Genomic DNA, 18765 nt, shown 5'->3' on the forward strand with positions numbered 1-18765 from the left:
ACAGGACACTAACAGGGTTGGAACACTGGTCTGTGCCAAGCACATAATAACCATATTCTCCTGTGGAGCTACAGACATTCATATCTCAAACAGGGAAATTCCAAAGGAGACTAGACACACCTGATGCAGCTAAGGGGGTCCCGTGTGGCTCAGTTTGTTGAGGATGGCACTGGCAATGCCAGGGTTGTGGGTTCGATTCCCACATGGGGACCAGTATGAACTAAGAACCCGGTCACCAGTTGAATGGCGTTTCCTCCGTCAGTGTTGTGGCTGGCTTCCGGGTTAAGCGTCCGGGTGTTAAGGAGCGCGGTGTCATGACGTGGCCCTTTCTGGTTATAGATTGTGGCTTCCCCCTCTCTCCTACGCCCAGGTTCTGTTATCTGAGGTCGTAAATTCCTGGCGGAGACTCTCTCCCAGTTTCATGCAGAGTTTCACAGTAGAACAAAGGAACTCCCGCCAAATTCTACTACATCACAGAATTTGAGAACTGAACAATATCCATATTTTGGAGAATGTGTAAATTGCCGGTGGAGAAGCCAGCTACGACCCGGTCCATTTTGTTTCATGTTTGTGACCTCATGAAAGACAATACAGCCACAATACCATAACTCTGTTTATACAGGTGCCTCAGTTATGAGGTTTGCATCTAATTCTTGTATAAAATGAATGAGTAAAGATTAAACTATTTGTGAAATGACGTAATGTGATGTTAAACCTTTAATGTGAGAGAATTGTAATTCCCAATAAAGTTTAACTAAGTCATTGGCCCACCACCGAGAGCACAGACATGATCTGGCGTCATGGAACCGCCTTTTCTATGGTTACGAATAAAACACCCTCCTAAGAAAATCATCTTCAGACTGAGCAAACCCACAGGGTGAGCTGTGATTGCGAATAGTTATTGAATTCCTAAACATACCATGTGGAGCATTGGCTACACGGCTGGAAAAGATGAAACTGAGACTCTCGATCCCTACAGAATAGGAGCAAATCTTAGGTACTAATTACTAGTCTGCAGCTAGAAATTATGTAAACCTGGAATGCGAATACCGACAACCGCCGAAACATCTATTCTATGAGAACATTTCTGAATGGTACTCTGAAGTATCCATTCTAACCACGAAAGAGCGAGCGACTCGGATGAACTCTCCAACAGATGGACTGACGATTCCAACAGAGATCTCAATGACACATGGGCGTAAATATATATTGATTGCAATTATTCCCGAATGAGTGAGCGTTCATGTGCAAAGGATTAGCATTTCAATTAATATAATTATCAACTGTGTGTAGTGATCCCTTTTGTCTTTCCCACTCTCTCAGTCCACACCCACTTCCCTTTGTCCACCAAGCCGTCATATCGGCTTAGCCCACAAGGGAATCATCCCTATCCTTGTAACCAATATCTACGGTTTGTTTATGCATTTCTGTGATTATTTAGTTAGTAAATAAATGATTAAACCAATTGGTGGATGATTCATAGTAAAGTCTGGGTTCGTGCAGATAACCAACAATTTATGATGTTTGGAATGAGACTGACATGAGGTATAAAATAATTCATTAATAGAAGACTAATTGATCAGATATTAAAATATCTGAAGAGTTATATTCGGAAAATTCTAACTTTGTAATCTGAAGATTTTCCGTGGTGCCCCGACTTCCTAGTTCATTACATTTACATGATTAGTTTAATCACGTAATAATAATGACAGAGAATTGATTTGCTAAAATAACAGTCTTCACATTTAATGATGCCAAAGACACGACAGCGGTTAGGCGGGTCATGTTTCAGAGGACGCATCAAAATATATACCACAATTATCAAAAGAGAATGTCCTTCCTGAGGGTTCTATGAGAATAAAATCTTGTAAAACACAAGAATAGTCGAGGTGAAAATAGAACAACATGCTGTGCTTCTGGTTGCTGCTTTAGAATGGCCTCTCTCCCTCTCTCTCTCTCGAGCCCGTTGGGGAGTTGCAGCGATGAGACAAGATCGAAATTAGGGGGTAAAAAAAAGCTACATGTAAATCTAAGGCAATACCTCAACTACAGACTACAGTTGGACTACATAGAGACTAGCAATATGCTATGGCTACAGAACTAACTGCAAACAAAGCTGTACTGGTTGTACATACCAAGCCATGAAGATAGTTCATAGATCTGTATACACCCTGTGAAGAACATCATTAGTTTAGAACCTGAGCGGAAGTGTTTCCTTGCCACTGTCGCTTCTGCTTGCTCTTTGTGGGGTTATTACTTAGGGACATTGACAAATGTTTCTGAAAAAAACTTCACAATTTTGGATGCAGATTGTTTGAGCTGTAGGATCCTGACCTACACAGACAAGCCCATACAACAGCCTCACTCACCTGTGTCTTCCTCTTCTTCCTGCTAAGACTTCCAGTCCAGTCGCTGAGGCGTCTCATGCGACTTCTGACCGCGCCAGAGCCCTTCTTCAGGGTGGAGCGCTCTCCGCTGGGCCGGGCCTTACGGCAGGGCAGGGTGTAGGACGAGTACTGCCTGGCCTCCGGGCACTCCTCCTCAGTAGGCACGTCCAGGGCCGAAACAAAGGAGGCCCGGTGCTGGATGTGATGGGGGGATTCCCTGTACTGTGCCGACAGGTCCTTAGCCGTGGGGAAGGTGGCAGCCATACTAGGGTCCCTGTAGAGATCTGATATGGACACTAGGGGAGACTGTTGGCCAAAGGCCTCCAACTGGTCAGCCCCACTGTTCCCCATAGTCCTACTGGGGGAGCAGGTCTGGTCCTGGTCACAGAGGTCCGCACTGTGCCCCCAGGGCGAGTCGTACCAGGACCCCTCGGAGCTCAGCGAGCTGCCCTTGCTGGTCCTGGTGGTGGAGGTTGAGGCTGGCTGCGGAGCTCCGTGGTGGGCCTCAGGCCTCCTGCTGCTGCCAGGAAGGCTTGAGGTGGACTCTAGGGTGGGGGAGAATTTGAGCAGCTGCACCGGCCCAGAGGCCTCGTCCAGAAGCAGACCACTGTTAGTGTTGGTGAACTCCACCCTCAAACTACCATCCTTCTTGATGACCACCCTGGGACTGCTTTGCTCCTCCAGCCCCTCACCCTCTCCTGGCATCCTCTCTGGGTTCCTGTGTCCGTTCAGAGCATGGTCGTTCAGCTCCCCTGATGCTCTACTGTCCAGGCGTCCACTGCCTTCAAATGGGCAGCAGCCATTCTCAGATGGGAGTTGTGAGCCGCCTCCTGGTGGGGAGTCATGCCAACGACGGCAGTTTGGACTGCCCTTCACATAATCGTAGTGTCTGGAGACGTACGGCTCTCCTCTCCTCTGCGGGGGGGAGAGGCAGCCTCGGCCAACAGTCCTGGCTTTGTAACCTGAGCCCCCTGGCCCACCTTTCCACCACGTATGGGGGGAAAGAACCTCTTCTTTGGTTGAGCGGAACTTTAGTGAGTAGGGTTTTTGTTTCCCGGGGAGGATTAAGCTGGTGCCCTTGGGCCCCTGAAGGCTGTATTGGCTCTCAGAGTTTCCCATTGCGATCTGGAAGACAAAGGAGACCAATTCTGTCAGAGATACTATGGAAGGCAAGGCAGACATCTGTTGGGTGACATCATTTCAGGTGTCGTCACACTGCTGTGCTGAGAGGCTACTGTAACTCAGATTGGCCATGGTTGAGAGACTCGTTCCAAATAGACATTACCACACTACACTTACCGACTAATGATTCCTATGGGAGGCCATCAGTCACGGACTAAGTTTAATCGGATAACATCTGAGTGAAAAGACCAAAGAAAAAGGCATAATTGCGCAGGAGAGCATCTAATAATTACAAAAGACAGCCTGTTCTTCTTATTTTAGACATTTTCCAGGAAAGGTACCAAGGCGGCATCAGCGCCAGTGTGACCAACAAGCCTTCATGGCTGTTATGTGTGAAATGACTTCCAGGGAACCTCAAAGGGCTTTAGATTCGGGAAGGATGGGGCATGACCAGACATCTGAAGGGAGTGAATCAAAGCACTGTAAGGTGCGGTTTGAGACATAGAAAGGCTTGATTTGACAACTGCTTGTCAACTGTCATGTGTTACTGAAGATAGCTACGGCTCACTTACTGTAAAGTCGCTCCATTATCAGTCTAGTTGGCAACACTACAATAGCTATAATCTTCCACTCCCTGCACTGCTTAAAATGTACTAAGCGACTTACCTATAATCACTACCACTTATAGAAGCACTGTTAATATCTCTGATAGGAGACAGAACCGTCGACTCACCTGTGTGTCCTACAGTGTCTTGTCAGAGCGTGGCCTTCCAGCGGGCATGGTGGTCCTGAACTCCTCCGCTCTCAGACAACTCAGACAACACTATGTCGTCCTGCTGCACAGCCAGGATCATCTGAGGGACACACAAAGGAGAGCGCTTGGGATTAGTGACTGGGTTATCGCTATGCCAACACAGATTTGTTAACTGCCTGTGACAAACTCCCATGTTTGATGACAGGTGTTGCAATTAGGTCTGAGTCCTAATCCAGCCGTCGGGAGAGGACTTTGGTCTTTCAGTGGTTAAGAAGAGGACACCCAAGCTTTGATCAGAGGACTACTCTAAAGTAGGGCACTGAGGAGCAGATTCACTTTACAAAAATCCTCAATGTCTGTTGACAAGAGGAATAACACTTGCCCTGCATGCATGCCCTCTCTGAAGAGAGGGCATGCATGGCATACAACACACCAAAATTGAATTAGTATCTACAAACTTTAGCTGTCAAAGACAGCACAAAAATGACACGCTTCCATGTGTTAGACTCAAACCTGCACCCGGTTTCCATCACAGTGAACCTAAAGGAGCCCAGGTCTGTGCTGCTGTGCCATTCTGGGTCTATGACTACTGTAGAAACTCACTCTCACTCCCTCTGACTCAATGCCTCCTTATATCCCTCTCCAAACTAAACATTATTTCCAACTCTGCAGAACTCAATGACGTCTTCTTTGATCAGTTGGGAAAGTTTTTGAAAAGCTGGCTACAGTTTGCCCCGCTGTTTATTTTTAACACTGGAAATCCAGCCATTTCTTTTTGCGCCCCAACAGCCAAATATGTCCAGGGGCGGATTCAGAAAAACATAAACCGCTGCAGAGCTTTCTTACTGTAGTTATGGGCACAGCTGATGAAAGAGCACAACCCTTCCAGTATACTATTACACATCTACATGCGTGTAGCTCACAGTCCAGGAAACAACTCGCATGATAGCCATCCTCCACTGGTGTAGCAGCACACATACAGCCTGTGTGAGAGGACATCGTGTAAATACCCTGCTGCCAACAGATGAACTGATCTGTGGCATTACTGCTCTTTATCTCGCCTTCCTACTATACGCATGTACCTTGACTTTAGAGACCTTAGAGTCAAGCAGGGGATAGTCTGCTGAATGACTAGATGTAATGTACTGTAGCATATAGGCTGAGGGTAATGGGAATCCAGAAGCTCCGGCTTGAGGGTAAAGGTGGTATTGTGGCAGAAGACTGATGTCACAGTCATAAAACATTTTTTGGGGGGTATCTGTGACCTTTCCAATGTGTTAAATCTTGTGTTAAATCAAGTCTTGGTTATGATAATGTATAATCAGGTTTAGATGAAGCGGGTCAGTCTGGCACAAGGTTAACAGTTTAGCCATGTTTGTTTTTATGTATATATACAGACAGATACATACATACATACATACATACATACATACATACATACATACATACATACATACATACATACATACATACATACATACGTATGTATATACAGATGTATGTATATATACAGATGTATATACAGATACATACATACATACATACATACATACATACATACATACATACATACATACATACATACATACATACATAGTGTACACACACACATAGACACATATATACACACACATATACATATTATATATACACATATATACATACACACATCTACATACACACAAAAGTATGTGGACATCCCTTCAAATAAGTGGATTTGACTATTTTCAGCCACACCTGCTGCTGACAGCTGTGTAAAATCAAGCACACAGCCATGCAATCTCCATAGACAAACATTGACAGTAGAATGGCCTTACTGAAGAGTTCAATGTGGTACCGTCATAGGATGTCACCTTTCCAACAAGTCAGTTCGTCAAATGTCTGCCCTGCTAGAGCTGTCAACTGTAAGGGCAGTTATTATGAAGTGGAAATGTCTAGGAGCAATAATGGCTCAGCTGCGAAGTGGTAGGCCACACAAGCTCACAGAACGGGACCTCAGAGTGCTGAAGAGCGCAAAAATAGTCTGTCCCACAGTTGCAACACTCACTACCGAGTTCCAAACTGTAAAGCTCGCCATCATTGGACTCTAGAGCAGTGGAAATGAGTTCTCTAGAGTAATGAATCACGCTTCACTGTCTGGCGGATGAATCTGGGTTTGGCGGATGCCAGGAGAACGCTAGGAGAATACAGTGCCAACTGTAAAGCTTGGAAGAGGACTAATGGTCTGGGGCTGTTCTTCATGGTTCAGGCTAGGTCCCTTAGTTCCATTGAAGTGAAATCTTAACGCTACATCATACAATGACATTCTAGACAATTCTGTGCTTCCAACTTTGTGGCAACAGTTTGGGGAAGGCCTTTTCTTGTTTCCGCATGACAATGCCCCCGTGCACAAAGCGAGGTCCATACAGAAATGGTTTGTCGAGATCGGTGTCGAAGAACTTGACTGGCCTGCACAGAGCCCTGACCTCCCCTTTGGGATGAATTGGAATGCTGAATGCGAGCCAGGCCTAAATCGCCCAACATCAGTGCCCGACCTCACTAATGCTCTTGTGGCTGAATGGAAACAAGTCCCCGCAGCAATGTTCCAATATCTATTGGAAAGCCTTCCCAGAAGAGTGGAGGCTGTTATATCTTAAGAGTGGAGGCTGTTATATCTTCTGTTATATCAGAAGAGTGGAGGCTGTTATATCTTCTGTTATATCAGAAGAGTGGAGGCTGTTATATCTTCTGTTATATCAGAAGAGTGGAGGCTGTTATATCTTCTGTTATATCAGAAGAGTGGAGGCTGTTATATCTTCTGTTATATCAGAAGAGTGGAGGCTGTTATATCTTCTGTTATATCAGAAGAGTGGAGGCTGTTATATCTTCTGTTATATCAGAAGAGTGGAGGCTGTTATATCTTCTGTTATATCAGAAGAGTGGAGGCTGTTATATCTTCTGTTATATCAGAAGAGTGGAGGCTGTTACATTATACCAACTCCATATTAATGCCATGATTTTGGAATGAGATGTTCGACGAGCGTCCACATACTTATGGTCATGTAGTGTATTACAAACCGCTGCTAACCATCACCAGCCATAAACGTTCCCACATCTTGTACAGAGACACTGGTGGCAATGATACTGAACTTGACTTCAAGTGAGAGTAAACAGAGCAAATAAGACTCTGGCATCTATTCTCATGAGAAATAACAGAGTGATAAAAGAGACACTTGTTACAGAGATGGCACCACTGGGTCAATGGAAATGTGTCTGCCAGGAGGAGGCTGTTCTCAGTTTCAAAGAAGCAAAGCAGCTTTCCTGACAGAAAGTGTTCTCAGGGTTGCCAAGTCTAAGGCCTTTAGCTCTGACAGATACAGTGAGAAGGGTTGCCAAGTCCAAGACCTCTAACAGCCAGAATTACCAGGGTTGCCAAGTTAAGGCCAGAGGCCACGTGTCCAAGGTTAAGAGCCGGCAGCGGTCGGCCACTCCACTAGGCTAATAGTCCCTGACCTGCCCTCCACAGCATTCTGGATCTGTGGGAAAACCAAAGCACCGTCTATCACGGACGGATTTACAATCCCTCTTCCATAGTCTCATCTCCCCCCTCCGACTTTCTCTCCGATTAGCATTGACAACGATTAGCCCCTTGAGTTTGAAGTAGGGAAATGGCTCCAAATCCCTCAAAATGAATTAGGAGATCCTAAACAAAGGCTGTTCGGGAGCAAATAGACACATTCCGCTGGCGTGCTGCAAGAGTCAGAAGAAAGGCTGTCACAATAGCTACTTCCAGTTCCTTTCAATGCTTTATCTGACACAGAGCTAACGTCTGACTGTTTATTCAGGTAAGGCTGAACGTTTGAAAGGCTCAAAGCCAAAAAATACACACACATTCATGCAGACGTCAACCTGCTGATGTGGGCTGAACCGGAGCATTGTAACAATGTTTTGTGAGGGGAACACATTTTCCTTAGCCACATCACTGAACCCCTGCCCGAGGCTCTGTGCTCCTCAACAGCCCCTCCGATAGGCCATCTGTTCAGGCCCTCCCTCCCCCAACACCCTGTGACCTGAGATTCTCCTGCTAATGGCCCAGGAAGACTCCCACGCCTCTCCCTGTTCAGTCTGACAGCGTGTCTCAGGGATGGAGCCTTGGGCCAAGTCAGTGAGGACACAATTCCACAGGGTATAAACACTGCATAGTTATGCTGTAGAAACGAGTGGGAGGGGGTGTAGTAGTGGGGTGTCTATGTCATCACGGAATTTTTCCTTCATGAGCAAACTTCATTTCCTTGAGACAGGAGCCACAAAGCCCCCATATAACTCCTTACAGACATCTGCATGCCTCTGCAATCGCACGCTCGCACACACACACACACACACACGCACGCACACACACACACACACACACACAAAGTCTATATCAGAAAAAACCCTCCTGTCCTTCAAGGTAAACTTGAGAAACAAACCCTCAGAAAACCCTAGACACAGCAGTGTGAAACATGAGGCTGGGTTGGGCCTTCCTTGGAGGACACAGCCCCAGCACTACAATTCCATGCTAGTGGACTTTTTTTTAACCCACTAAACTACAGGACCCTAGAGATTAGGAACCAACCCCTTAGCATTTCTCAAAAGGCTAGGCATAAGTGGACACAGACACGTGAGGTACAATATGAAATCCCAGCATGAAGAATGCATCTGCATAGCCCTATCAGGGGAAATGATTGATCCATCAAAGCAGACAGACAGCTTGGTTTTGGCTTCAATCTGACATGAAGTACACTAGAAGAATACACAGGTAAAACTACTGTCTCGTTAATCATTTAGAAGGACACAATGGATGTATTGAAAAGGTTTCGGGTCTCATGAACTCCATTGTTCCCCCAGACCCATACCGTTGTCTATTATTATAACTAGCTATCCAGCTCTCCTTCAGGTTACCTTCCCTTCTGTCAAATTAGTACCCAGGGGACTTCTCCTTTCTCACTTATCACCTTCCTGTGGCACAGAGCCTAGCTTAATGCTTAGCTAACTCTTAAAGGAGCAGTACAGTATAAATTGATCCCACGTCTGTTTTAGAAGCAGGAAAACACTGTCTGAGAGTGAGACCCACTTTCACCAGACCAAATTCACACGGAATGGCAAAAACCGGAAGTAAACATTAAACGTCGGTAGAATGTTGTTGGAAGGTGGAGGTCTGACTCACGCCTGAGCTCTGTCATACATGCTGAATACAGAGGATCCTGTGGACATTCAGTCATAAAGGAGGAAACAAAGTCCGTGAATCAGAGTGCAGGCATATATTACAATTGTGGTAGATTGTACTGTATTGCCAAAGCCACTGAGCGTCAATCCAACTGCTTGTTAGTGTCTTTTGGGCTTTTTCATTATACATTTAAGAAAGGCCTTCTTCGACGTGCTCTGATGCTCTGAACCAAGAATGACATGACGCCCTACAGAGATATTGCGGGAGCCATTTCAGAATCAGACAAATGCCAAGAGAGTCAAAACAGTTCGTAAAAACAATTCCTAAATAACAGAGCACTGATTATACCAAAAGCCAATGTTGCCAACTTCACTGTAGGATCTAAATCATGGGCTATGCGACAGACCAGAAACACCACAGAAAATGTCAAATAATCCATCGTAGCAAACAGCAGCAATAATCAGTGAGCCTGACGGACTCGGCTGTGAATGAATATAATGCTGGCAACAGTGAAAGGTAAGGAGTTGATAACGAGGTCCCCCCCTGTGGGAGAGAAAGGTCCCCTTACATAATAAAGCCCGCTGGGGTCTACAGTAACAGAGCTAGAAGAGTTGTAGCCTACACTACAGCTGTAAACATGCCAACATCCCTAAACAGTACAATAGACGCCGTGTTGAAGTCTGCTCGTACACAAACAAAGCACCAGACACACAGACCTGTCTACACCTGTGCACCTGGATTAAAGACAACCGCAGTAAAAGGCTTTTCCCCCTGTTTTATCTTAATCCTAGTAATAGAGCAAACAGAGGGAAGGATGAAATGGAGAGATAAAAACAACCCTTACCTCCGTCCAAAGCTTTAATCTAAAAGCTCTTTGAAGAGCAACGCAAGGAGAATCTAGAGCGCTCTGATCTTAAAGTGGAGTCAATGAAGTCAGCCTGCCGGTCTTAAAGTGACACGCACACACACACTGGCTGAGGCACATGTGGAAACTTCCTCTGCTTCCACCCAGATTCTAGGCACAGCGAATCGTAATCCTCCAGGGTAACGCGGGGCAACCGAGCGAGGTGAGGAGGCGGAAAAGTGCTCAAGCCAGCCTCACTCACTCTCTCCAGTTGGAAGTTAGGACCAGATATGTTTTATTTAGTATAGGAACACCCTCAGTGTTGTTTCTCCTTTCTCCTGCTTTTCCGTTGGCCACAGCAGAGGATGCAGGAACTTAAAAAAAAAAGAAAAGCCCAAGGCAGTTTTCCATGGGCACTAGATATTATTGGGCGAGACAAGTTGGCGTGTGGAGCTGTATAATGCCTGGGAGGCACCAGGGAACGCTGCTATGACTGGGGCTCGTCTGACCCGACATACCACAACAACCCCAAGAGAACACGGTGATAGAACGCTCTGAATCCAGGCTGAGGAGATCCGTCAGAGCAGAAACAGAGAGAGGAGGAGGATAAAGACCTCCGCATGCTTGGGTTGGCACCTACCGGAACTCGGTTAGGTGAACTGAACGAGTGTGCTCGTATACTCCCTTAAAAGATATTAGCTTGATAAACGATCTTAAGATGCCTCAAAATAGTAAGAATTATTTTAAAGATAATTGAAGAAACCTGTCATAAATTGACATTATCACAGAGGAGATCTTAGTCCTGCAATTTTACATCTACGATGTTTGGTGCACTATTTCTCGAGTGAAAACTGGACAATGAGTCTTCTATCGTTGAATGCCAACAAACACCTCATTAAAGGATATCTACTGTTGACCAATGACAGTCGAAAGGGCGGAGACTTCGGCTACCAAAATGTGTCTTGCCACGAGAAAAAAAGGTAATGTGCACGAACAGCCAGAAAACCCTCGCTGAAGACTAAAAATAACCAAAACGTCACAAAATGGTCATAATACACAGAGTATACAAAACATTAAGAACACCTGCTCTTTCCATGACAGACTGACCAGGTGAAAGCTATGATCCCTTATTGATGACAGCTGTTAAATCAGTGTAGATGAAGAAGAGACAGGTTAAAGAAGGATTTTTTTAACCTTGAGACTTGGACTGTGTATGTGGGCCATTCAGAGGGGGAATGGGCAAGACAAAAGATTTATGTGCCTTTGAACGTGGTATGGTAGTAGGTGCCACCGATTTGAGTATGTCAAGAACTGCAACGCTGCTGTGTCTTTCACACTCAAAAGTTTCCCGTGTGTATCAAGAATTGGTCCAACGCCCATAGGACATCCAACCAATTTAACACAACTGTTGGAAGCATTGGAGTCAACATGGGCCAGCATCCCTGTGGAATGCCTTCGACAACCTTGTAAAGTCCATGCCCCAACGACAAATTGAGGCTGTTCTGAGGGGGTTAAAGAGGGTGCAACTCAGTATTAGGAAGGTGTTTTTTACACTCAGTGTACATGCACAAACTGTTACGAACTACTTATGATGGGAAGCATACGGAAGCCTTAAAACAGATAGAAAAACTAAGGCCTGGATGAAGAGAAGGAGAGGAGGAGAGACGAGAAGGAGGGGAGGAGAGACGAGAAGGAGGAGGAGAGACAAGAAGGAGAGACGAGAAGGAGAGGAGGAGAAACGAGAAGGGAGTAGTGAAGGGAGACGAGGGGGTTGGGTTGAATAGTATGCAGAGTCAGAGGGCCAGATCTGTATCCATTTTTAAAAGCTAATTAAGGTGAATGAGAAAAGGCACAGAGACAAAAGTCCACATTCATTCCCCGGGAATTAACGTCTCTGAAACGCAGACCAAATGGTGTGCTTTCCTGGCGGGTCCAAATTGTGACCACCTTTCTAAAAACACACATGCTCCTCTACACAGAACCTTCATTGAAACTGGCCCATTGAGAAAGCCACAGCACAGCAGGGCCAGTTGCTGGTCTGAAGTATGCCAGACATTTCCAAAGGCTGTTCCTTCTTTTCCCCACCAGGTTGTGTGAGCCACTCCTTTATTTTCCAAGTACCAACAGGAATAGAGTGACCTCTGGTGCTCAAAACAAATGCATTGCTTAGATTTAAACCGCACAGGATTTAAACCGCACAGTCAAATTGATGTTCAGCAGGTAATTAGAAGCTAGAAATGTTTATCACAATTCCGGGCTTCGAAACGCCATCCTAAAAGACTGCAACATCTTCACGTTGGGCGGAAGATAAGGGACTCACAAAATGAATGTCAAACAATACTGCTGCTTATACAAGGGACTATATAAAGACCATTCCCTTCAAGATAGGCATTCCGAATTACAGAGGCGTATACTATGTGGTTATTTGATACGGTGGAGGATCTACTCAGACCCAATAGTGGGTGCTCTTCTCATGAGCCTCCAGACTCTCTGACCATAGCCAACCTCCACACAATCCAACCAATTACTTGAGCAGTGGCGTGTATTACAAGACATTTACGAAGCTATTTTTTTTACAAAATAATGTATATTTCGTCTCTCTGTGTTCCGTAAATTTCCTTCAATTCGCATGAGTCAATGTATCTCACTTGAGAAAGCGTCCGAGCAAAGGAAACAGCGCCCCTCTGTCTCAGTATGTGTAGCCCATCTATCTGATTCTGTCTGGTCAAAAAGGGTATGACATTGTTGCCGCCCGTAGCATTGAAAGCAAGGGAAGCCAGCAAGCATTTGGCCTCCCTTGATATTTAAAAAAAAAATAATAATAACCAATCAGCGTTGAGCTAAACTGAGTGAGCTCAGCTGTGAATGCTCCTGGCGCACCAAAAAAAAGTGTAAAGGGAAGCCAGGTTGGATTTGGCTTCACACCAATCACATGACATCAGAAGCCAAACGTTGCATCTCATTGTGTCGTTGTAGTCCGGTGGCTAGCTAGCTAAAATAGTCCCTTTCCCAAATTAGCCACGGGTGGAGATAGGGATTTGAACTTGTGGTTTTGCTTAATTCTTCGTGCTGGCCAATGATTATAACTGTGATTCTGATCCAACCATAAATTCATACATTGTGCCCCTGGCCTGAGAAGATGGAAGTTCAACATGTACAGAAGATGGAAGTTCAACATGTAATGTAGCTAATGCTAATGTTAACTAGCTGGCCTGGCGCATCGTTGCCCATGAAGTTAGGCTAGCAAGACAACAAAAACTAAAAGTGTGAACTGAATGACAGAGTCATAGACAGTTTAAGCAACATGAAAGAGGATGGCATTGGCATTTCTCTACAAGTAGGGTGAGTCAACATGTTTTTTCTATTTGCATGCGCACACTTAGAAATCAGTACCATGGACAGCCACATCATATTTAGCTTACAGTGATTGGACTAAATTGCTTATGGTCTTTTTTAGTTGTCACGGTATTAGACTAAGCAGAGGTGATTAGATGATGTTGAAGTTGAAATGGTGCTGGAATAGTGGAGGCAGCACATGTTTTCTTATTGACAACTCTCCTTGGTTCTAAATCAATAGTTTAGTAGTTCGAAAATGTCGGAAACATTTTGTAGGTCATGTAACTGTTTGTTATATGCAATATGTTTTGTGGACTTCACCGGACAGATGTTGCTCTCCGGTTTTGTGATGAAACAAAAGGTGTGGTTGAATTTATTCTGCCACTGTGTCTTCTTATTGTCTCGGCCTTTAGATCACAGTGTCAAGGCATACGATCTAACAGGTTATAGAGCAAACAACGCAATTATCACAACACAGAGGTTGTAATATGGCTTTTCCCCCCTGGCTTGGCTTCCCTGGTAATTTACCCACGCCACCGCTACTGTACTTGAGACCAATCAAAATGAGCTGATTTGTGAAACTCTTACAAATGCCAACATTGTAACCTAATATTTCAAAAAAGGAACCACTAACGATGCTTGTAGTTGGGCCCATTGTCCACGAATAGCTGTAAAAGAATAAGCTGTTCTTGGCCGGCTGCATGTGCAAGAGGAGTCAGGTTCACAATGTTGGCAACAGTAAGAGCAGCATTCAGAGGGTCCAAACAATGTCAGCAGCATAATGGCCCTCATGGGCTCGTCTGGGAAATCTCAAAGGCTTTTGTAGAGGCTTTAGAGTGGAGGGGGTTAGCCAACACACTTTCAGAGGCAGAGAAGCAGAAAGAGAGACAAAGAAAGAAAGAAAGAAAGAGAAAGATCATACCAGTGACAGTGAAAACACACATCCAGAAGCATAGAACCATAATGAAAAGAGTGTGAGGAAGGAAGCGAGAGCAGCATAATACATATTCACACAGAGCAGGTGTGGGTAGTTCCGTTGAGCTCAATGAAAGGACTGACCATAATTAGGCTCAATTAACAGGCTGAATGAGCTCTGAGGGGGCAGGATCTCATCGGGGGATAATCTCTCTCCCCTCTCCTCTCCTCTCAGACAGGAGCCTCGTGTAACGTACATCAACATGCCATTTGGGCTGACTCCTACTCAGCACCTTGACAGATAAAGTCCTTGAAAAGTGCTTGTACATTGTAGTACATAATGACAGTAATGGACTGCATTTATATGACGCTTTTCACTAGCTAGGTCTAAAAGTGCTTTACATAGCAATGGGTTTGGGCGTGCAGGGCTGGGAGAGTGTGAGGGCCGATGTTTGGTGAACTGTAGGGTTAGTCCTTTCACACACCACCCTGATAACGCGTCCAGTGATACCCCTCAACCCGTGATAGCCTCCACCGTTCAACCCTCCCGCTCAGTCAGAGGAGACACTACCGGGACAAAACTTCAGCATTACCACCCACCATTGATGGCCTTCCCCCTCTCCTCCTCTCCCTCTGTATAATCACCATAGTAGGACCAACCGGGCTTGCCCTCTCGCCCTACACTGAGACAGTGAGTGAGGGTTAAGGAAATTAGGGAGTGAATCACGGTTTCTCTCTATCCAAACTGTCATAAAGAACCAAGAGAGAGCAGTATAGATGCCGATGCACGTGTCTTCTGGTGATGCTTTTGCCATCTTAATTCAGACTTCCCAGTGTGCTCCAGGAGACAGGACCTAGTAAACGGTAGACATTTTCATTTAGGGGATTGTGTAATGGCAGTTCATGGAAAAGCCGTCAAATTAATTTCACACCTCATCTCAGCCCCATTGATAATGTCTAAACCTCCCTACAATAAACTATCGGCTGACACTGAACCCCATGGGAGAGAGAGAGAAAACAGAGAGAGAGGCATTAACTCAGCATGCTAATAACCCAGTGTGTCTCCCCAACACTGTGACAGATGCATTCTGGTAGCTGGGCGCCATTTGTAATCTGATGCCATTGATTATACAGCTCGTGGGGGGATTTGAGTAGCAACACCCAGCGGGATTGAAATATTCACAACATGGAATATTTGATGGAAATTACAGCTTTGGAGGGAGGTAGGATGGGAAGATATGGGAGAGGGAGGGAGAGAGAGAGTACGAGAGAGAGCGAGAGAACAAGAGAGAAAGTGAAGGTGGAATTCAGACCCCATGATGTCAATGATCCAGGGTCAGAGTTTAGAGGGCAGGTCTCTTGTTCTTGTCTAAACTGAACTACCTCCCTCCTGTCTCTGGCCATGTTGGTCTGGCTCTCCTCCTGAGAGGAGGATGTCGTCTGTCTGCTAGCACCAGGAAGACAAGTGGAGACCGATGAATCTCAGCACATCCTGACACTAAAGCTCTCTAATGTGGACAAAGCAACTTAAAACCCAGGCAATTCTACACTATGAATACATTTGGGATGAACAAAGCACAACCACTAAGAGTCATCACATGTCCCTTTCTCGGTGCCATGTTGTGAGAACTCTAGATTACCTCCCTGACTTCCCCTACTGTCTGTTAGCTCTCCTCAGTTATACCAAAGTGGAAGCAGTAAGCCCAGATCGACAGCCTGATCAACCTCCTTTGTCAAGTCCCCTGTCAGATCAGGCCCCAGTGGAAGGAGTCTACAAAGAGCTGCGTGTCAGAGATGCTCTCGCCCCAGAACTACTTCAAGGCAGCCTGTGTGTTTTCCTCCCCACTGACAGAGATGGTATTAGACCCGAAGTCGGAGCTGGGAGTAAATAGCACATCTACTGCCATGTTCAGTGGAGAGAGAGCCTTATGATCCACCCAGGAGTGTCACTATCCATTTAGCATGGCTTCTGTCAGCAGTGTGTGTGTGTGTGTGTGTGTGTGTGTGTGTTTAGCAGAGAAAGGGAATGCTGCATGCATAGAAAATACACACCTTCAAAGTTGCAATCAATCAACTTGATTGATCAAAAACAAGTGTGTGTGTGTGTGTAACGCGTGTGTGAAAAGTTTAACCCCCAAGACAACCTTACTCTGTCCATTAGGCAGCTTAATGAGGACTGAAGCTGATGGAATGCTGATGTGCACCTGCCGTTCTCCTGCTGTGGGGAAGATGACACCCTAAGACACTCAGAAGAGAAGCTGTGACATGTTTAACTCTCATAGTTCGAGCTGGAAAAGACACACCTCAATCTCATTATCTCTGTGGGAGAACCTACTATTATTATCAATGTCTGCAGCAGGAGTATTGGACTATATTAAATGTCTGGTAAACCAGTGAACAGTTCCCTGGTCTCTTGTATTAGTCTGACCAATGGGGGGGGCTGAGGTCGAGGTGGGAGCCGACACGACATCCCTCCCATGAGATAGCAGTGAAGCCACAGGCTCCATGGTCTAGGTCTGAGGGCTGAGAGCCAGCTGAGAGCCAGCTAAGAGGCTAGAGGGGCCCAGGGAAACAGTTCTCCACCCATCACTGTGGGGCTAGCCCAGGAAGACACGGCACGGCTGTCAAACACGCCAGTTTCCTCCTCTGCAGGGAAGATGGGAGCTACAGAGGCTGTAGCAGATGCTCACATCCGTGAGATCAGCTTTCCTTCAAATCCTCAAGGTCAACTTCAAACCCAAACAGCCGTATCTCCAGCCCACACCGCCATCCCGCTCTTCCCCGCCCCTACAATATAACACATTGGGCACGTGAGTCGTGCTGGCGGGGTGTCTAAACTGTTCTCTGGTCTTTCAATTGAATCAGGTTGACTGGGTGTCCGGCGTATGTAGGAAGCCCAAAGGACAGGTTGACGTTAACTGTTCCAGCTCCACTGTGCCAAGTGGGTCCATATTTTGCCTGTAGGTTTCCAGTAGGAGGTTTCTGTCCCCTTTTTGAGGAAAAGGAGTCACCATTTTGGCTCTAAATAGAGCCAGAGTCAAGCCACACAGACATTGAATCACTAAAGTCACTCTTTGATCCAATTCACCACGGGCTAGATCACAAGCTCCCCAGCGGCACCAGGTTATACGACTGGGACACACGAGCAGATGGTGAATAATTGAATTGAATTAATAAAAATGGGAATTGATAAATATATGAATGACAATGAAAATTAGTGCAAAGGCAACGAAAGGGTCAATGTCAGAGACCCTTCCATGTCCGCACTACGCGGTCTCGATGGCACTTGTGTAGCTCTGACCGTGGCCTGCCTGGGAGTCGCCCGGTCTGCTCTGGCTGTTCCACACGCATGTAATGGAACACACTTTAGGTTCTCTCAGAGGAGAGGGCAGGGATGTAACTAGATGGCTAGCGGTGTTCTGACAGGGTCTACATCCGAGCCGTGTAAACAAAAGGCCAGAGACAACCCTTTACAACATAAACCATCCATCAGGACTAATTTAAGCTGTTTAGAGACCCCGACATGCTGCGCCTGGTCTACACCACTTCTGGAGTACACAAACAAACAGACACACATAAATAGCCTACACACGCGCGCGCTAAATGAGTAGAAGCCATGGTTAAAGTGATACGATGTAAACAGAACCCTATACCACCCAGGAGAGAGACAAAGGTCACGGAAATCTCCACTGTAGCTGAGCTTATGTCACAAATAAGGACTTTGGTTCCGAGAAGTGCAACTGACAAACCTGCTGTATGCTTCCGTTCTGTTCGCAGCAGGATAAGACCTGCCTTTGTTCTCGGGAGTTGTACGAATTAAGTTCTCATTTATCCCTGTGCCGACCACAATAACGATGAGCGAGGTATACAAAAACACGTGTTAAACGAGGCCAGTTAAACACCATCAATGAAGCAAAGTAGCCCTGTGTCATTAAAAAGGTGTCTCCACATACCAAGCTTATACTATATTGCGGTTCAAAGTCCAGTGTACCTGGTAGATGAATAGATACAGGCTGGACTATAGGCATAGGTTAGGAATGTGATCCACTCTGCCTGATCATGCTAAAGGCGTGGAATGCGTGATGGCCAGGAGCCAGCCTCAGTCCATCTGTCCACACGCTTCAGAGAGCTGAGCTGACTGAGGAATTCTGCTGACCACACCGGAACGTCTCTCTGGAGAGGTTACCCTGCCTGCAAAACAACTCTCTCCACACGCCAACGG

General features: G+C 45.8%; 1 protein-coding gene across 2 annotated transcripts in view; it reads right to left on the reverse strand.

The window, feature by feature from the left end:
- Window positions 1-18765, reverse strand: part of LOC115138389 (rho guanine nucleotide exchange factor TIAM2-like) — a 116368-nt gene that overhangs the window by 79939 nt on the left and 17664 nt on the right. Inside the window, exons 2-4 of one of the 2 annotated variants that reach the window (XM_029675200.2) lie at window positions 4243-4363; window positions 2370-3512; window positions 2136-2171 (exon numbers count right to left, since the gene is read on the reverse strand). In XM_029675200.2, coding sequence (XP_029531060.2) covers window positions 2136-2171; window positions 2370-3506 — 1173 coding nt within the window. In that variant the 5' untranslated portion in view covers window positions 3507-3512; window positions 4243-4363. The remainder of the gene's footprint in view (window positions 1-2135; window positions 2172-2369; window positions 3513-4242; window positions 4364-18765) is intronic. The other variant, XM_029675201.2, reaches the window with a different exon arrangement.

Source organism: Oncorhynchus nerka, linkage group LG12 (genome assembly GCF_034236695.1).
Source record: "Oncorhynchus nerka isolate Pitt River linkage group LG12, Oner_Uvic_2.0, whole genome shotgun sequence".
NCBI classification, from domain to species: Eukaryota; Metazoa; Chordata; class Actinopteri; order Salmoniformes; family Salmonidae; genus Oncorhynchus; species Oncorhynchus nerka.